This window comes from Eumetopias jubatus, unplaced genomic scaffold, assembly GCF_037043125.1.
Source record: "Eumetopias jubatus isolate StellerSeaLion01/CBP00866 unplaced genomic scaffold, mEumJub1_p1.0 scaffold_10, whole genome shotgun sequence".
NCBI classification, from domain to species: Eukaryota; Metazoa; Chordata; class Mammalia; order Carnivora; family Otariidae; genus Eumetopias; species Eumetopias jubatus.
In genome coordinates this window covers 111,829,459-111,848,677 of record NW_028274816.1, presented here as the reverse complement: position 1 = coordinate 111,848,677, position 19,219 = coordinate 111,829,459, and the positions used below count along the sequence as shown (strand labels likewise).

Genomic DNA, 19,219 nt, shown 5'->3' with positions numbered 1-19,219 from the left:
TTAATGTTTTAAAAATTAGGGAGGAATTTAAAACATAACAAAGGGAAAAGAAACTATAAAAATAGATCTACATGACATAAAAGAATCAATCTTAAAAATAAAAATATAATCAAAATTAAATTAAAAACTAATTCATGGGTTTAATATCTAATTAGATATAGTTGAAAAGAGAATGGGTAAACTGGAAGGCAGAGGTAAAGAAGGTTCTCATAATGCAGCAGAAAAATAAAAATGGAAAATATAAAAGAAGGGAGAAGAGGTAAGGAGAATATAACTAGATGAAGATCTGGCATACACCCCATGTGAATTACCCATGAGGGTTCAGAAAGAATGAAGAAGAAACTGCTCAGTATAACAGTTTGGGGTTTTTCCGAAATAACAAGACACCGTTCCTCAGATCAGGAAGCTCAGTGAAGCTCAAACAACATAAATAAAAATAAGTCAACACAAGAGTCATAGTCAAATGCTGAACATTGAAAATAAAAAGATCTTAAAATCATCTAGAAAGAAACAACGTATTGCAAACAAATAACAGATTGACTGCTGATATCACAACCATGAAATAAACACTGAAAGGAATTAAATGTCAACTTACATTAAAAGTAGCAAAAATGTATTTCAAGAGCAAAAGTTCAATAAAGATATTTTCAGACAAACAAAACTGAAGAGAATTTGTTACCAACAGATCCTCATTAAATACATTTCTAAAACATGTACTTCAGGAAGGAAATAATTTTAGCAAGAAGGTCTGAGATGCAAAAAGAATGCTGAACTTAGAAAATGGTAAACATGGGCATCTATTTAAACAAAGGTTGACAGCACAAAATAAATTGTAATAGTGTCTGACTTATGGTGTTAAAAGTCAAGAAAGAACTAAAATACTGACAAAAATAGAAATTAAGTAGGACAGGATGATAGGATTTATGTTCTAAAGTGCTTATAATATTTAGAAGAAGGGGAAAGCTAGTGATTAGTTTTATAATTTAAGCTAAAATAGAATGTTAAAATTTCTAAGATAATCATTAAAAATTAGAAATAGAGCGCATACCATCTAAAATAGAAGGAAATAAATGGAATGGGAATTGGGGAACATAGGAGAAATCTGAACCAATTAAAAAAAAAAACAGGCAAGAAATGACAACTAAAAAAACAACCAAAAAACAGAGGACACATAAGATGCATAAATTAAAAGAGGGTGTAAATGAAGCCAAGAGCATTAGCAAATAAAAAAGTATAAATGGAAAGATCTTTCCAATTAAAGATAAAAAATTAGTAAGATAAGGAAAAGATTCAGTTATATGTTGTTTACCACATATACAATTAAAACATAAGGACACTGAAGAGTTAAAAGTAAAAGAAAGGAAAACACACACAGGTAAATACCAAAAGAAAGCTGTTGTAACTATTTTAATATCAATCAAAAATAAATATTAGGGGGAAAAGAAGATTGCTAAATTGAAAAGTCACAACATTCCATAAAGGATGATAATGTAATTCTAAGCTTGTATGCTGCTAAAAATATTACTTCAAAATATATAAATTAAAAAAAATGGGAGATTTTAATGCATTCCTCTGACAAGGAAATTAAGATGATTAAAGAAGAACTGAACTCCACAATTAATGACCCTGATCTAGTAGATTATAGAAAAATGATACATCAAAAAACTGCAGAATTTTTTTCAAGCTCACTTTGAACATGTGCAAACACTAGCCATACAGTAAACCGTAAAGCAGCCATCAACAAATTTTAGAGTTACTATGCTATAGACTAGATTCTCTGGTCACGATGCAACTAACCTTTCTGTGCCTCACTGGTGTTTATTAATAAAGACTCAATCATAAATATGTAAATTTTTCCCCAATTAATCTATATATTTAATGCATTTTCAGTAAAAATCCCAATAGTTTTTTTTTTCCCTTTTGGTTGAATTTATAAGCCAAGTCTAAAATATATATAAGAGATCAAAGGGTCATGCAGCCAACACACTTCTAAAAAAAAGAACTAGGCAGGGTGATCAGATATCAAGACTTACTGTAAAAGATAGAGTAAGATATATTATTGGCATGAATATACAAATAGACCAATGAAAGAGAATAGAGGGCCCTCAGGAAGATAGACACACATGCAATCTTGATTTATGACAGAGCTGATTTGTAGATCAATTAAGAAAGAAGAGACTTTTGAATAAATAGTGCTGGGATAGTTGGTCATTCACTTAGAATAAAGAAATAATAATATGGATCCCCACCCCCACATAACACCACAAAACCAATGACAGAAGGATCAAAACTTTACAATTTCTATTTTTTTAAAGATTTTGTTTATTATTTGAGAGAGAGACAGAGAGAGCATATGCAGGAGTCAAGGGGAGGGGCAGAGGGAGGAGACTCCCCACTGAGCAGGGTGCTAACACAGGGCTCAATCCTGGGACCCTGACATCATGACCTGAGCTGAAGACAGACAGTTAACCAACTGAGCCACCCAGGCACCTCCAAAACTTTAAAACTTTCAGAGGCAAATATCAAAGAATATCTTTGGGAATGGAAGACCTTCTAAAAAGACACATGAGGGAAAGGACTGGTAAGTTCGACTATATGAAAATCAATGTTTATTTTACCATTGGGTGAAAAGCAAGCCATAAATTTCAGAAAAGACTTCAATAACATATAACTGAATATAGGGTTAGCAACTGGAACATATGTACAATCCCTAATATCAATATGAAAAGAATAACCCAATGGAAAAAATGGTTGAAGTAACGAAGAGGCATTTCACAAAGAAACACAAATGCCTAACAAGTACATAAATATATGCGCAACTGGCTATCTGGGCCAGAGGTACCCTGGTTTATAGCATTTGGGGGTGTAAATAACTCCACCATGTCTGATTGAAGCTACCAACCTGATGTCGCTGAATATGCAGTTAAGAAGAGATGCACACAATCCCCCATTGTGAGCCAGTGCCCGCTGGTCCCAGCACACCAATGGCTCCAAGTCAGGGAAAAACCAAATGAAATCCAAATGAAACCCAATGAGATTTACTTATCGCACCTACCAGATTTATATAAATTAAAAGTAAATGAAAACAGTGTCAGCAAGGGTGTGGGGTGAATAGTATCTCTCATTCACTACTGGTGGGAGTAAAAATTGGTTCAAAAACTTTCAAAAACAATTAGGCATTACCTAGTAAAATTGATTGATCATCGTTCAGTCTAGCAGTTCCACCCTAAGATATGAACCCAAGACAAACTGTTATGCATGCAGAGCATGATACATGTACAAAAGTGTTTTTTAGCAACATCGTTCATAATAAAGAAAACAGAAACAATTGGGCTGTTCATCAAAGACAGGATGGGCAAATATACTGTAGTATATCCATTTAAGGGAGTACAAAAGAGTGATGAAAATACATGAACTGGCTATAAATTTCAAATAGATGAATTGCAAAAATAAAAGGTTCAGTGAAAAAAGCAAGTAGGAAGAATACATGCAGGACATTTCTATTTATATAAAGTTGATAAACAGGCAAGATTCAACAATATTTATTTTTATTTTTTTTTAAAGATTTTATTTATTTATTTGACAGAGAGAGACAGTGAGAGAGGGAACACAAGCAGGGGGAGCGGGAGAGGGAGAAGCAGGCTTCCCGCTGAGCAGGGAGCCCGATGCGGGGCTTGATCCCAGGACGCTGGGATCATGACCTGAGCCGAAGGCAGACGCTTAACGACTGAGCCACCCAGGTGCCCCAGCAATATTTATTTTTAAGAGATATAAAGATATGTGGTAAAATTATCAAGAAAATGATTAATACTAAATCTAGGAAAGTGGTTACTTCTGAGCATGAGGGAGGGGAATGCAACTGGGGAGGGACACTGGATCTTCAAAGGTGTTGGTAATGTTTTATTTCCTAAGCTGGGGGTAAACAGAAAAAACAAAAATAAAAAAGGTAAGTAAGTATAGAGATGAGATAAGGGAAAACTTAGTGAAAAATAAAAACATTGTTAGAAAAAGAATCTGTGTCTTAAAAATGAATATTTGAATCTGAGTTCTCTAATATCTTCATCAATGTCTCTTGAAGCAATCTCAAATAACTGAAAAAAAAGTTTCCTTTTCTTTCTCCACTGGCATTAAGTTTGGGAAATGTTGAGATGCTCTCGTCTAATATTTTTTCTTTAGAAAATAAACAAACAGAGATGCCTGGGTGGCTCCGTCAGTCAAGTGTCTGCCTTTGGCTTGGGTTGTGATCCCAGGGTCCTGGGATCAAGTCCCACATTGGTCTCCTTGCTCAGCGGGGAGCCTGCTTCTCCTTTCTGCCCCGCTGCTCCCCAAGCTTGTGCTCTCTCTCTCTCTCTGACAAAGAAATAAATAAAATCTTAAAAAAAAAAACAAACCAAAAACAGGGCGCCTGGGTGGCTCAGTCGTTAAGCGTTTGTCTTTGGCTCAGGTTGTGATCCCAGGGTCCTGGGATCGAGCCCTGTGTCAGGCTCCCCGCTCAGTGGGAAGCCTGCTTCTCCTTCTCCCACTCCCCCTGCTTGTGTTCCCTCTCTTGTTGTGTCTCTCTCTGTCAAATAAATAAATAAAAATCTTAAAAAAAAAGAAAAGAAAAATAAACAAACAAAAGATTGCTTTTTCAGAGATAGGATAAGAGCTTAGCTTAGAATCTTATTAGGAGGAATGGCATGAGACACCATTATGCTAAAAAAGAGAAAAACTGAATTAATTATATTGCCAGACAACTTAGGACAAAAATGTGTCTCAGCTAGGAGCTGGGACAGAGAATTGCAAATAAACTATGCTTTACAAAAAAAAAAAAAGAATAAATTCATGAGAACTCTGAATATTACTTAGAAAGTATTTTTAAAGACTGTTGATTATCCCTCCAAAAGTACATAGAGTTTATAAAACAGTACTTTAAAAATTTTTTTAATTTATTTTTTTTGGAATTTCATTAATTTCATTTTATTCATTTATTTATTTTTAGTGTTTCATCTATTCATTAGTTGCGTATAATACTCAGTACTCATCCCAACATTGCAGCAACCTTTTTTCAGGACATGTTTCCAAAGGCAAGGAAACAAAAGCAAAACTGAACTTTTGGGACTTCATCAAGATAAAAAGTTTTGCACAGCAAAGGAAACAGTACTTTTGATATTTTGATAATTCCCATTATTTTCAGAATCATGTTAAAGTTACTCACATGAAATAAGCATATATCTCTGATTTCAGAATGTAAATACTGGGCCAAAAATAAATGTAGATAAAAATATGTAATATTTTTAAGTATTGCTGCCTTTTCAAGTAATACAATTTTCCCTTGGCCTGTATATTATCAAAGGGTGACAAGAATATCAGCTTTCTTTTGGAATTGGTTTAAATGGGCAGATGTGAGAAATGTTAGTGACTCTTAAGAGCTGACCAAAGAAAATTTCAGATTTTCTTCTGTATTTTGCTTTTCTAAAATTGGTTTCATTTCCATCTGTTGTATTTAAGGTATTTAACTGTTTTATACTTATATAAAGAGACATAAAGTGTTCAAATTTGCTTTATGTTTTCTTGAAAGTTGACTGGATTAGAGACATAAATACCTATTCTAAGTGAACTCGTTAAAAGTTATAAAATATGTATTTCAATTTACTTAATTTTCTACCTCAGTGAAATAAAAATGTATATGTCTATTATAGTTTTTGAAGACCTTTCTATGAATATAGTATGTATTATGTTATAAAAAAAATCACAAACTAAAAAATTTCACATAAAAAAGATCACATTGCCTTCTGAACAGCATTTGGTCTTTTGCCATTGAAATTAGAGCCTATTAAATTCAAACTCAGTTTCTTTCTATTAACTATCTTGGGCCCTGGGCAAAAATTATTTAACATTCACACTTCCTTGAGTGCTGTAATCAAAGAGCAAAACGCATCCCTAGACTCTCCTCCTCTCATCCCCACCAGGCAAATTAGCAAGTTTAGGAACAAAAGGAGAAAACCAATGTAATCAATTAAATGTTAAATAGTTCCAGGACTTAATGCCTGAGCTGTACAATGTTGACCAATGACCCAAATAAATATGGGGCACATGCTTTTCCATCCCCAAGCTATGTGGATAAAGGGAGGCTCACAACCTTCGCATGACCTACCCCCCCATCCCATCACGACACATCATCCTATCATTGAATAATAGAAGACAAACACTGACCTAGTTTAGAAGTGCAGATGAAAAGGAAATGAAAACAGGATACATGACAACGGCAAGGAAACCATGGTAACTAAAAGAGAGGATGGTTTTGCTTACTTTATTTTGGTCAGAATAATCAGCAAGCTGAGCCTTTAGATCTGTGATCTCGGCCTCTAACAGATGGATCACTTCTTCATAGTCCATTTCCATTCCATGTGCCTGGCGCTGTGCAGCCTCAGCCAGGTGGATTCGACTTCGCAGGGCTCTGGTTTCTTCAACCACAGCTTTGGCTTCCTGAGGATTTCAAAATTCAGGCCGTTGAAAAAAAGCCATGTTAAAAAACAGTTCGGCAAAACAGTTGAAACAAAATCTTTTCCTTCCTCTGGAAGTTATAATTCCCAAACTTAATCAATAGACATGTGCCCCACACATCTCAATTTAAAACTTAGTAGTCACGTTATTATGCAGAGCAAACGCCTGATCTTACTTTTCCTCTGTCGATTTCTTGGATAATTTTCAGTATGGAATCTCCAACTTCACACACCTAGCGTAACATCTTGGAAATAAGGGAAGCAAAAGGGAGTTGGAAATGGAGAACAGAAGAACAGTTTCAAAAGATAGAAAGAGTAGACGTCCACGGAACTCAGGTAGGTGGTAGGGCTCATGTTCTAGGAAGATTCTTGCAGCTTCAAATACAGCTGAGAGATTTGCAGTGTTGTGGACTTCCTTGTGGTCCAAGCCTAGGATCCAAAGCTTATTTCTAGACATGAGTCTGTTACATCCCCCTTTTGATTTACAATGGCAAGGCCTCTGGTATCCTGTGAGTCTTAACACATGAAAATCCTTTTGAAACCTCCCTTTTCCTTACCTCCCCCAACTCCCAAGTATATAATTGGCCATCCCTCACAACCCCGGGGCAGCAGCTCTTTCTGTCCATGGGTCCCATCCCCGTGCTTTAACGACTGAGCCAGCCAGGCGCCCCTCTATCCCCATGCTTTAAAAAAACCCCACCATTTTGCACGCCCCCCCAAAAAAAGCCAAAAGGTGGAATTCAGTAGCAAAACATCTAGCTATTTCTATAGGGTGCAATGCTCACATTTATTAAACATGTTATATCTTAGATGATTCATGTGTCCTCTCTCATTTAACCTTTAGAACAACATCAAGAGAGAGTCATTATTAAAAACCATTTTATACATAATTAAACAGAGGCTCGGAGAGGTTACATATCCTGTCCAAGGACACATAGCAGTAAAAGAGTTTAAACCCAGGTCTGCCGAACTCCAACATGAATGCTCTTTTCACCATTTTACTCTGCTACTAAATGACAAAACAAATAAAACTATATGCTAGCTACACTCTCTAGCTTAGGAAGAGGATGGGGTGACCAAAATCCCTTGTTCCTTCAAAATGTGCTTTGGTGATAGGTCAACCACAATCCCCTAAGGATACCGATATAATTTAGCATGGCAGTTATTATATTGTAAACCACTTCTTTCTCTTTACTTGATGCAGAAATCTTTTTTTCTACAATGGAACTTTCTGCTCCAATTGCCATGGCTAATATTCAACTATGGCTATTTTAATTTTCTTGGAGCTATTATAGGATGCTTGCTTTTGTTTGAGTCTAAATGCATTTGAAATGGAGAGTTAGGAATATGGACATATTTTTAAGGGTCAATTTTTCATTCATACATTCAATAAATGTTTATTAAGTACTTACTATGTGTCAGGTTCTGTTTCAGGTACTGAGGACAGAGCACCTAACAAAATCGACAAAAACTCCTCCCTCATGCCCTTCCCTGCCCTGAATTTACATTACAGTTTGGGGAGACAGACAGTAAATTAGGGATTATCAGTGAAGATCTGCCTGAGAAGATATTTAATCAGAGACTCGCAGGAAGCATGGAGCCATGAAGATTTCCCAAGGAGCTTTTTTGGGCTAAGGGAACAGTTTGTGCAAAGGTCCTGAGATGGAACTGTTCCTTGCATCTTTAAAGAACAGCAAGGAAGCCTGTGTGGCATTAAGTAGACAGTGGTAAGGGATAGGAAGAAGGGAGTAGTGGGAAATGAAGAGTAAGGGCAGGGATCAGGTTGGGGTGGAGTGGCAGATCTTAAGAGGCTTTGAAGGCCATCATAAAAACTGGTTTTACTCAGGGTGAGATGGGACATTATTGGAGGGCTTGGAGCAGAGAAATGATTATTATCTGACTTAAATTTATAAGTGGATTACTCTTGCTGTTGGGTTGAGAGCAAACTGCAGGGGGTGGGCAAGTGTGGAGCAGGGAGAAGGGGACAGGCATACAAACTGTGTGTGGTTTGAACAAGGGTGAGAGTGTTGGAGATGGTGTCAAGTGGTTAGATTCTAAATACAGTTGGAAAGTGCAGCTAACGGAAGACTTCATCATCATTCACAACATTTATTTAGCAGCTAGTGCATCTAGATAATCATATTATAGGATAAAAGATACCTTCCCTTCGCTGGCTCCATTCAGAACATTAAGTATGCCTTAGATAAGTGGAAGAACAGAGTAGCGCATGACAGACAGAAAGAACAATGTGAACAACGGAAGAAAAGACAAGAAGAAATGTGGTACATTTGAGAAATGCATTAGATCAATTTTGACTGGAGTCGGTGCTTCCTGGGAGAACAATGGATAAAAGAAAGGCTGAGGAGAGACAGGGAAAGAGCCAGGCTTTGGTAGAAATGGCATGACAGATAAAAGGGCTTGTATAGGTAAATCTTCAGGCCTTTTGAGCAGAAATTGACGTGAGAACAGAGAGCTGTGGAAAGCTAAATCTGACAGGAGGGTTCAGGATGGAGAGATGTGGCCAACCAATGGCCTCCTACACCTCTGATTCAAAGGGCTTGATTTCAGCCCCAGGAACAAAAGGCACAGCCCAGGGGAATAGAATCAATGGCATCACAACAGTGTTGCCTGGTGACACACACTAACTACACTTGTGGTGAGCACAGCCTAACTGTAGCTGTTGAATCGCTGGGCTGTACACCTGAAACTAAGGTAACATTGCATGCCCACTATACTCAGATAAAAACAACACCACCACCAACAAAAACCCAAGGAACTTGATTTCCTTATCTTTAAAACCAGTGGTCTTCTCATCAAAGGGTACTGTTAGAAAGAAATACCTGGGGAAATAGAAGAACATTTACCAAGCCTCATCAGTTGGTTCAGGCCAGGTGACCGTGTCATGAGTGTGTCACAGCTTGATCAACTTCATGTCAGACCGCGGCTGTGCATACAGGAGGGAAATGGTTGCTGGCACCACTTCAAATGCTTTACAGGGACCAGCTCAGTTAATCCACACACTGCTGTGTGAAGCATGTCTATTCTTATACTCATTTAATAGGTGGAAAACTGAAGCACAGAAAGGTCAAGTAACTTGCTCAGAATCACAGACCAAAACGTGGCTGGCCTAGGATTTGAACCCAGGCAGTATAATCCCAAAGTTCATGCTCACTTGGCTACGACACCATACTGTCTCTCCAACTACAGAGAATGATTAAAAAAAAAATCACTCGTAGATGACAATATCATCAGTGCCCAAACCCACACGAGCTTAGGATGCGGCCATGAAAATACACTAAAATATCTTCGAGGCTGCTACACCGTTCCCCATTTTCCATTCACTCAGGCTAGAAAAAAATATATTGCCGCTGAAGAGAAAGAGGAGGGGCAGAGAATTCTCCATAGCTGCGATAAATAACTAATTTGATGATTTGTCTCCTTCACGCTCACTTCATGCAGCTTTTATTCCTCTATAAAAACAGCACTTTTATTTTTGTTCAAAGAATGCTAGTTAATTAAATGAAGAATCTGGATGGAATTTATATAGCCATGATAGTTCACTGATGGTAATACAGTGTGAAATGCGGTTGGGTGGTAAAGGATGCAGAGGTTTTGATGCTGAATAAATTCATGCTATTTCTTTTGTCAATGTATAACTGTCAGGTTGGTAAATGTGACCCCTCAGCAAAGTTCTAGCCCAATTCCCACTGAATGGCTGTTTAGAAGATTAGTGCATTGAAATGATGACTTTTAGAGGAAGCAGTAAAAGAGATGGCAGCAGCGTGCTGTATTTAGCAATGCAGAATCACATAAATCCATTTTTTTCTTTTCCTCCCGGGTCATCTTCTAATAAATAACTGTAAAGCCTCCTATGTCAGTAACAACTGAGCCAGAATTTTCTGAGTACCTCACATGAGCCCGAAATCCCACTGGGGTAAATGCTGCAGCCAGTTCACTGCATTACTTTGTATTAGGTACAGATGAATTCAGTTTAGAAAGTTAGAAAATAAAAGAGAAACCAAGATGCAATAGCAATCAAAAAATCAACGTGAGCATTATGCTTTTTAATACTGAGCAGTATGAGCACAGAGACTGGAAGGGAATCTTGAATTATGAAGTCCAATCTCGAACTTGGTTTTTTTTGGTGACACTGAGGAAATACTTCCAACTCATACTGTCCCATTGTAAAATGAGGATTTTCCACCTTACAATTTCACAGTGAATCTTCAGGAAAGATCACACCAAATTCTCCTTTGATGAAGGAGACAAAGGGTATTATCAACTCACACAAAGGGCAGTATAAGCTCAGACAAAAGACAATGTGCTGTGTTTTTTTCCACATACAGTACTTCTTCTCCACAAGGAACATGATAAAGAAGAGAAAACATGAGTGTTAGAATGAGCTATACCTAAGTCAGAATCTTTGATCTGTGATTTTTTTTTTCTTTCCTGGCTGTGTAATTCTCTAATTCTCTAAGAAACTCAGTTTGTTCAGTTGTATAATGGGAAATAACAACACCTACTTTATAACCTCAAAACAACTCTCACAGGAAGGTTAAAGAAACAATTACAGTTCTTGGTACAGTTCCTCTTTACTGCTTTTGAAAGATATACATAATCACCTGTGCGATTAGAGAGCTAGACTAGACAATTTATTAAGGGCTTTCCTGAGGCAATCAATTAGTAATACCAGTTATTGAACTTTAGAGAAGTTGTTTGGGAACATAATAACATAATGTGCACAGGTCTTTCTAATGTTAGCAACAATTATGTAAAACCTTTTCTTCTCTAGTTACGAGTCATAACGGCTCCCTAAAGTAGAAGGAAAAAGCATTAACAGCAGTTGCACATTTGTAATTAGGCTAGCACATCCATATTAGTAACCTTTGAAATTCTGTAATTTTTAAGCTAATCAGTAAATCTTTCAAAATGTCAATGGCCAACAGGAGAAAAAAAGGGACTCCAAAGAGATATATGTCTTGGTATAATGTAACTTATGCTACCAAGCCTGAAAGAATACTTCTCTTATCAGCTTCCGACATTCACTTATTGGAGAACTCTTGTTGGTCTTAGTCCCACTACAGCTTGTGAAAAAGATTAAGGGTTATTGCAGGAAGAAGGCTGTTGAAGGAAAACTGTTTAAAAGCAAGTTATATATAGGTTCCTTAACTTGTATATCAGATTTATTAAAACATGTATACTATTTATCCCCATGGATGATCTCAAAGTAATTTGCAGGTATTCACAAATGGATCTACAATTCATTCTGTAAGCATGATGCACTTGGGGGAGAAAATGAATTCATGGAACTTTCTATGGGCCTCTGATATGTCCTTTCTCCTTTCTCTTTCCTTACTCCTCCTCCGTGCATACATCCAGCCCACCATCCCACCTTCATACCTAACCAGTTATTAAGCACTGTGAAGTCTTTTTTTATGATGTATTTGCAGCTATTCCTTAATCTGTGTTCTTGTCACCACTTTACTGATTCACGTTCTCATCACCTCATCGTTAGGTACTATGAGAATCACATAGATGATCACCCTGCCTACTGTGTTCTTCACTCTCATGTATTCTGCATGCTTCTGAAGGATTAATTTTCCCAAAATACTGCTCAGGTAGCCAACCTAAGATAACCTTAGGTAGTATGATAAAATACATCCTCAATATCCATATTTCAAGGCTTTCCACTACTGGTTCCAAATCTATCTTTCCAGCTTTAGCACCTTCTTACATGATTACCATATCCAATTACATGACTTACCAAATTTCCTTACACTGAACTCTCCTGCTTTCAAGATGCTTTTCAGCACATTGTTCCTTCCACTATGTATACACTTTTCCTCTTTTTTCTTCATTTGGTTCTTGCCTATCATTCAAAATCTACTTCAGATTTTACCTTCTCTGGGCAGCCAGACCACTTCAGCTTACAATGGTATTTCCCTCCTTTTATCTTTTATAATATCTGTTGTCTAATTAATCACATGCTTAGTATCTCCTGCTGCTATCTTGAACTGTCATTAAAATATTTAGTATTTTACTGCCTAACTTTCTAAAGCCAGAGTCTTGACTGGCCAAATTAGAACACAAGCTGACAGTAAAACACCATGTAATATGAACAAGTGCTCCACTTACCATAAAGATGAGATATAACTGGGCTGACGGTAAAAATGACAACTTTGTTTTGCATATATAATAACTGCCTTAGAGAATTTTATTAGGTAGAAGCTTTCACAGAAAAATTCTTCATAAAACGCTTCAATTTTATGAGACTATTAGTAGAACTATATTTCACTTGAATAATTACAATAACAACCATAAATCATGCTGTGAAAATGACTTAACAAAAAGCAAATCATTTCATTATATTCTCTTTATATATCAATTTAAAAATCCTTTCATAGTATCTATTTTTTTCCTTTCATAGTATTTATTAAGCAAATGAGGTTATATCAAAACTGTGGGATGAGGGACAGTTACACTTCATTATGTTTGACAATTGTATTTCTTGGTTTTTCATTACATAGATTTAAAAATTATGCACACTAGTTTACATTTCCCTAAAAAGTACAGTTTTTCATCACAAGCTAATATAATATATGCTCTCAAGGACTATATAATCGTGATGGTCCTTTCCCACCCCACTCATATCCCTGCTTCTACGAATTATGTGGTGACACTTCTTTGTAAAGTGTGTAAAATGACAGACATTTGTAAATCCAAGAAATAAAGATTTTCTTCAGTTTGTCTGAAAAAGCAAAACCCTCATTTTGCAAAGGAAGATTTGGTTAAGCTTTCTGGAGGAAAAGCAGGTCAATCAAATTATAATTAGCTCTAATTAACCCTCCCAAGAGCTGTCAGCTTCTCTACCTGCACCTGCCTCATTCTCCAAAAGGTGCAAAATTGAGCTCTGACTCTGAACATCAAAGAAAACCAAAGAAACAATTTTCAATCTCTGTCTATAAACAGAAATCCCTAATCAAAGACAGACACACAAGTACACCTATCTGACAAATTTTACCATGCAACTTGTTTACAATATAAATATTAGTTAAAATCCAGTTAAATGTATTTAACCCTAAACATACATTTCACTGGTTTAGTGAAGGTTGATGTAAAAGAAAAAAACCATTTTCCTACTTCTCCAATTCTAATTACAAAGGTACTAAAGGAAACATTTACACTATTGGAAATTTCCTTTCCTGATCAGAAGGTAAACTCTGCTCAGTGAAACTTGTTACAACTCAAAGGCTACTTTTCAGCAATTAAACATCTAGAATTTATCTGAAGCTTGTTTGGGGTTTAAGAGAGATGGCTTCAAACAGAAATATATTCCTTCCAATTTAACTTTAAGAGTTTTAATTCAATTGGAATCACAATTTTACCAATTTTTTTCTTGTTTTGTAGGAACTTGATCAAGAGTTCTAAGTTCTAATCTAGATAGTAAGATAATAATATTCCTACCTTCAGGGGCGCCTGGGTGGCTCAGTTGTTAAGCATCTGCCTTCGGCTCAGGTCATGATCCCAGGGTCCTGGGATCGAGCCCCACATCGAGCCCCACATCGGGCTCCCTGCTCAGTGGAAAGCCTGCTTCTCCCTCTCCTACTCCCCCTGCTTGTGTTCCTGCTCTCGCTATCTCTCTTTGTCAAATAAATAAAATCTTTAAAAAATATATATATTCTTAACTTCATTTGGAAGAAAAAGAAATCTGAGAACTGGTGTGCAAATTTTGAAAAACAACAGTAATAACAAGAAAGAAAGAAACAGGCTGGGACATGGCTCAAAGATTTAAGGCACAAATAAAGCTACACAATAGTTGGTACTGGCAAAGAAGAATTAGATAAAACACTCATTCACCCAGTAAATATTTATTGACAAAGCAACTGAAACATCAGAGAGTGCCAAACAGACCCTAGATTATGCAAGTTTAATCTATGGTAATGGAGATACCACAACACAATGAGTAGTTGCAACAACAAATTATTTGGGAAAACAAAAGTATAAAGTACAGCCCCTCATCTCATACCTTATACCAAACAAAATAATTTCATAAGTGGGTTAAATAAAGACTGACACAGGGGCGGCGGGGGGGGGAGGTGGAAAAACTAGGTTAATATGTATCTGAAATCTGGCAAGGAATGGACTTTAAAAAATTATTAAAAAGGAGAAAGCACAAAGAAAAAGATTTGACAACACAAAAACACCTGTATTAAAAAAAAACTTTGAAAAAGAAAGGCAATTTATATATACGGGAACATATTTGCAACAGATTTGGTAGAAAGAGGGTTAACACTGTAAGGAGATCTTTTGGGAAAAGGGGAAAACCATTATAAGAATATAAGAGAAGCACATGGGACGCCTGGGTGGCTCAGTTAGTTAAGCAGCTGCCTTCGGCTCCGGTCAGGATCCCAGGGTCCTGGGATCCAGACCCGCATCAGGCTCCCTGGTCAGCGGGGAGCCTGCTTCTCCCTCTCCCTCCTGCTCCGCCTATCTGTGCTCACTCTCTATGTTTCTGTCATATAAATAAATAAAATCTTAAAAAAAAAAGAATATAAGAGAAGTGCAGAAGCAAAAGCAGTAGGAGAAAGAAGAGGAGAGAACATGAAGGGCATATGGTCAGGAGAGGCAGAACGTCACTAGCCATCAGAACAGGAAATCGGCTACCTTCAGTATTAAAGAATTGTGATGGAATTCACCATTTGATTTGGAACTCATGGTCACAGACAATCCTTGGTATCTAACATGGATGACAATAAGCAAAGTACAGTATTTTCAAATAGGGTGATTTATTTATGTAGGGTTAGGGATGACTAGAGAAGTCCTGTTTTTAATTCTAAAATAGTTTGTGAATAAATCACTTAACCCAATGTCAAGAGTCCCATATTGAAGTTAAGAGTACTGAAAGTGTTTCTCACGTAGGAAACTGCCAAGATAAGAGTTTTATAGTGTCAACTGCCTTATCACTACTTCCTCCTTGGGTAAAATTTACTAGTTTGTCAGCAAATTAATAATATACTGCTCTCACATCAAGAAACATAAAATGTTTGGCATCTACATAGATGTTTAAAACACACCCTGAAAGGTGCTCTCTTAGCAACTAATGAAATTTTAGAGATTTTTATTTTATTTTTTTTACATTAAATAGAAAAATTGCGGGGAGTAAGGCCTACTTTGGTTGCCTTTGACAACTCACCAGCTAGAGGGCACCTATTCTGCAGCGCTTTCTAGGAAGTGATGGTTTTGCTCTGTTTTACTTCTCACTGGAATGAGAGTTCTTCGCAAAGAGTACATCTAGCTTTCCCAGTGCATCCATAGAAAAGAGCATTTAATAAATGTTTCTTAGACTCCTTTACCAAGTCTCCCCTATAAGTTGCTACCAGGGATGTGTCAAACGATTGATGACAGACTGCTGAATTGAACCCTGAGCAGCCAGAAAATAAGCGGCTCACAGCAGGGAACCCAGAACCCCAACATCAGTTCTAAGTAAGCCAAACAACTACAGAAAATACTGTCATCAAATGAACTGGAAGGTTTCTGTGGAGAATAAGATCACTTCCCTTCCAAATTCCTCTAACTTGGAAAATTCTGTGATTCTAATTGATCTGACACCATTCAAATGGGTTCTGTAGTATCAACAGGATAATAAAATTTTGCTCAGATTTTCTTAAAATGGTAACACCTTTTCTACATTAAAAAGAAAACTATTTGGGAGTGGGGATTCTGAAATAGACATCTTTGTTTGCCAGTGCTTGATCAGAATGCCACATTCATGTCCAGTGGATTGCTGGAGATGGCTGGTGTCTGGGCAAACAGGGATGCCAACTGGGCTGTTCTTGTGTTCCTTTTCCAAGCAAGCTGTCTTTAACTTAGGCAGTTTCTTGGGCAAAGTCTAATGTTGGAAAATACATGGGTCATATTTTGATTCACAAAAAGGGAATTAACATTTAAAAATAAATTCGACCAAGTTTTTTTTTTAAATAAGTTTCTCCATTCAGATTGCTGTCTATCATTATAAGAGCTTTATAATTTCTTTTCTTAAAAATGCTTTTTTTGGGCTTTAAGAAAATCATTTAAAGATAATTGTAGATTACACACAGTTGTAAGAAATAATACAGAGAGGTTCCCTGTATTCTTCAATAAGCCTCCTCCAATGGTTATAATTTGCAGACCATAACAGAATATCACAATCAGGAGACTTCATTGATGCAATCCACCAAACATAATTAGATTTTACCAGTTTTATAAGCACTTGGCAATAAAAAAGAAAAACCTATAGATACATGCAACAAGCTGGATGTGTTTCAAGGGAATTATGCTGAGTGAAAAGAGCCAATGCCCAAAAGTGACATACTGTACGATCACATTTACATAACATTCTTGAAATGACAAAATTATAGAGATAGAGAACAGATTACTGGTTGCAAGGCGTTAGCGGAGGGAGGACAGAAGGAGGTGGCTGTGGCTATAAAAGAGTAGCATGAGGGATGCTTGTAAAGAGGGTTTTTAACAGAAAACAAAGTTGACATTTTGAGGTCACAAGTGACCATCTGAAATGGAAACATAGGAATATTTTACTATAGTACCCTTTTAGAACAGAAAAGACTGACACATCAAATAGATGTAGTTTTCTTCTTTTCCTTTCTAAAGATGAGACAGCATCTTAGAATATCTACTAGGGCTATACTGAAATACTATAAAAAGTTCAGATCACCAGAAAAAATAAAAAGGGTGTGGGAACTGATACCACTTCTGAACGTTAGAGGCTTTACTGTTTCTTTAATAAATGCACAAAGGAACACCATCTCTAAAAGTGTGAAAACATGAATACCTCTTTAGTAATTGCATGGTATTGTTGTTCCCTTTAGAGATATATTTAATCTGTTGTTGGTTTCCTTTGTTGCTTCATCCATCAACCAAGACAGCTCGCATGCCAGCCGCACCAGCTGTGACTAAGTTCATGTTCAACCTCAACTGTCCACAGAGACTCCTGGGCTGATTTCACCTTACGTTTCTGCCTCAGGGTTTCATGCTCTTGTCAAGCATTCAACCCAACCTTCGCACAGGTGAGGCCGACTGCAACTGGGCTTCTCTGAACCTAAAGTAGCTGCCAAATGAGCAATTTCCCATGGTTTCCTTAGGGCAAAGGCTCGTTCAGACAAGCCGAATACTTTGGCTTTGGACTGTTCACCAGGTCACTGCTGCCTTAGGTCATAAAACACTGCTGAAAGGAACCTGAGACAATGTCCGTGTGGGAGGACATCTTAGAAAGTTGTTGATCAAAGGAAGTTGTTAGAAGAACAGCCCATGCCTGTTAAAAGGTGTTAGAACTTGAAGAAAAAATAACGAGAAGTCTAATTTCATGGGAAATTGTGACTCGCGATTTTCAACAGCAAGGTGGGGTTATTTTGTAAGGCATAAAAACTCATAAAAAAATACTGAGATTTTAGAGAAGAGTGCAGCCAATTCCTTACAGAACAGTTAAGTATTCTAGTCGCCAGCCCTGGTTGAAAAAAACAAGGTACTTGATCCTTCCAGTGGGAAAGGATTTCTGCATAGTGTGTCCTTTCCTTTGGATTCATTTCTTCCGCCCTCTCCCTTCCTTTCCCCCCTCTCTCCCTCACTTTCAATTCTTCACTGCTCTCTTTTTGGGCCACTACACTAAATAAAGGTAAATTAATTTCCATAATTTATAATAGCTAATGGACCTTCAAAAGGGGGAGATTATTCTGTTTTTAGGATCAGGCCACTGTCTCACAATAATTCAATTAAAAGTTTATAAGTGAGTGAACAAAGGATATAAAATTGTGTTCTCTTCTCCCTTTGGAAGCAACTGGTAACCATCATTATAAAACAAATTGAAAATCAATCTAGTTGTGTTTTAATAATCAGGCTACCTATGTATTTAAAGGATTTATGTGGTGTAATTATTAGTTCTGAGCTGACTTCATATTAAGACCTTCAAAAAGGGGCACCTGGGTGGCTCAGTTGTTAGGCGTCTGCCTTCTGCTTGGGTCATGATCCTGGGGTCCTGGGATCAAGCCCCGCATTGGGCTCCCTACTCAGTGGGAAGCCTGCTTCTCCCTCTCCCACTCCCCCTGCTTGTGTTCCCTCTCTCTCTGTTTCTGTCAAATAAATAAATAAAATCTTAAAAATAAATAAATAAGGGAGCTATAACATCTTCTCCACAGTTCAAAAAAAAAAAAAACCTTCAAAAGGATACCAAAAAAAGGGTAAGAAACTGCCAAATTTCATATAACTCATTCTGGTTTTTAAAAGTTTTTAAGAGAAGAGTTATATACATTCTCTTTTTGTAATTTTTAAAGACTCTTTTGCTAATTGTGAAAAGAGAAACTAATTCTTGAGAAGTTAGAATTTTAGCATTCTCAACAATGCATAGGAACTCTTTCATTAACAATTCATCTGTATCACTGAAATCTTAAACGGAATAATATTCTATATACATAAGAGAAGCTGAGTGGTATTCATGGTCAATATATTTAAATAATGAAGAGTTTCAGGGCTGATTTTGGGTAGTATATTTTTTATTGCAAGTGTGCATTTCTGAAATGAATTCTTGTGCCAGTACGTATGCATGTGTTTATATATACAAACACATACATATATTTTAAATTATTTTTGCTAAGCTGGAAAATATACATTAAATAACATTATGAATACTATGAATTCATTATAGCATGAATCATCACAGTCTCTCAATCACTAAATTATAAAGC

At 36.7% G+C, this 19,219-nt stretch overlaps 1 protein-coding gene across 2 annotated transcripts in view; it reads right to left on the bottom strand.

Moving 5' to 3' along the window:
* The window catches only part of STXBP4 (syntaxin binding protein 4), a 182,779-nt gene that overhangs the window by 75,719 nt on the left and 87,841 nt on the right, over positions 1-19,219 (bottom strand). For both annotated transcript variants that reach the window (XM_088027323.1, XM_028090597.2), the window contains exon 13: positions 6,292-6,468. In XM_088027323.1, the coding sequence (XP_087883449.1) occupies positions 6,292-6,468 (177 nt within the window). The remainder of the gene's footprint in view (positions 1-6,291; positions 6,469-19,219) is intronic.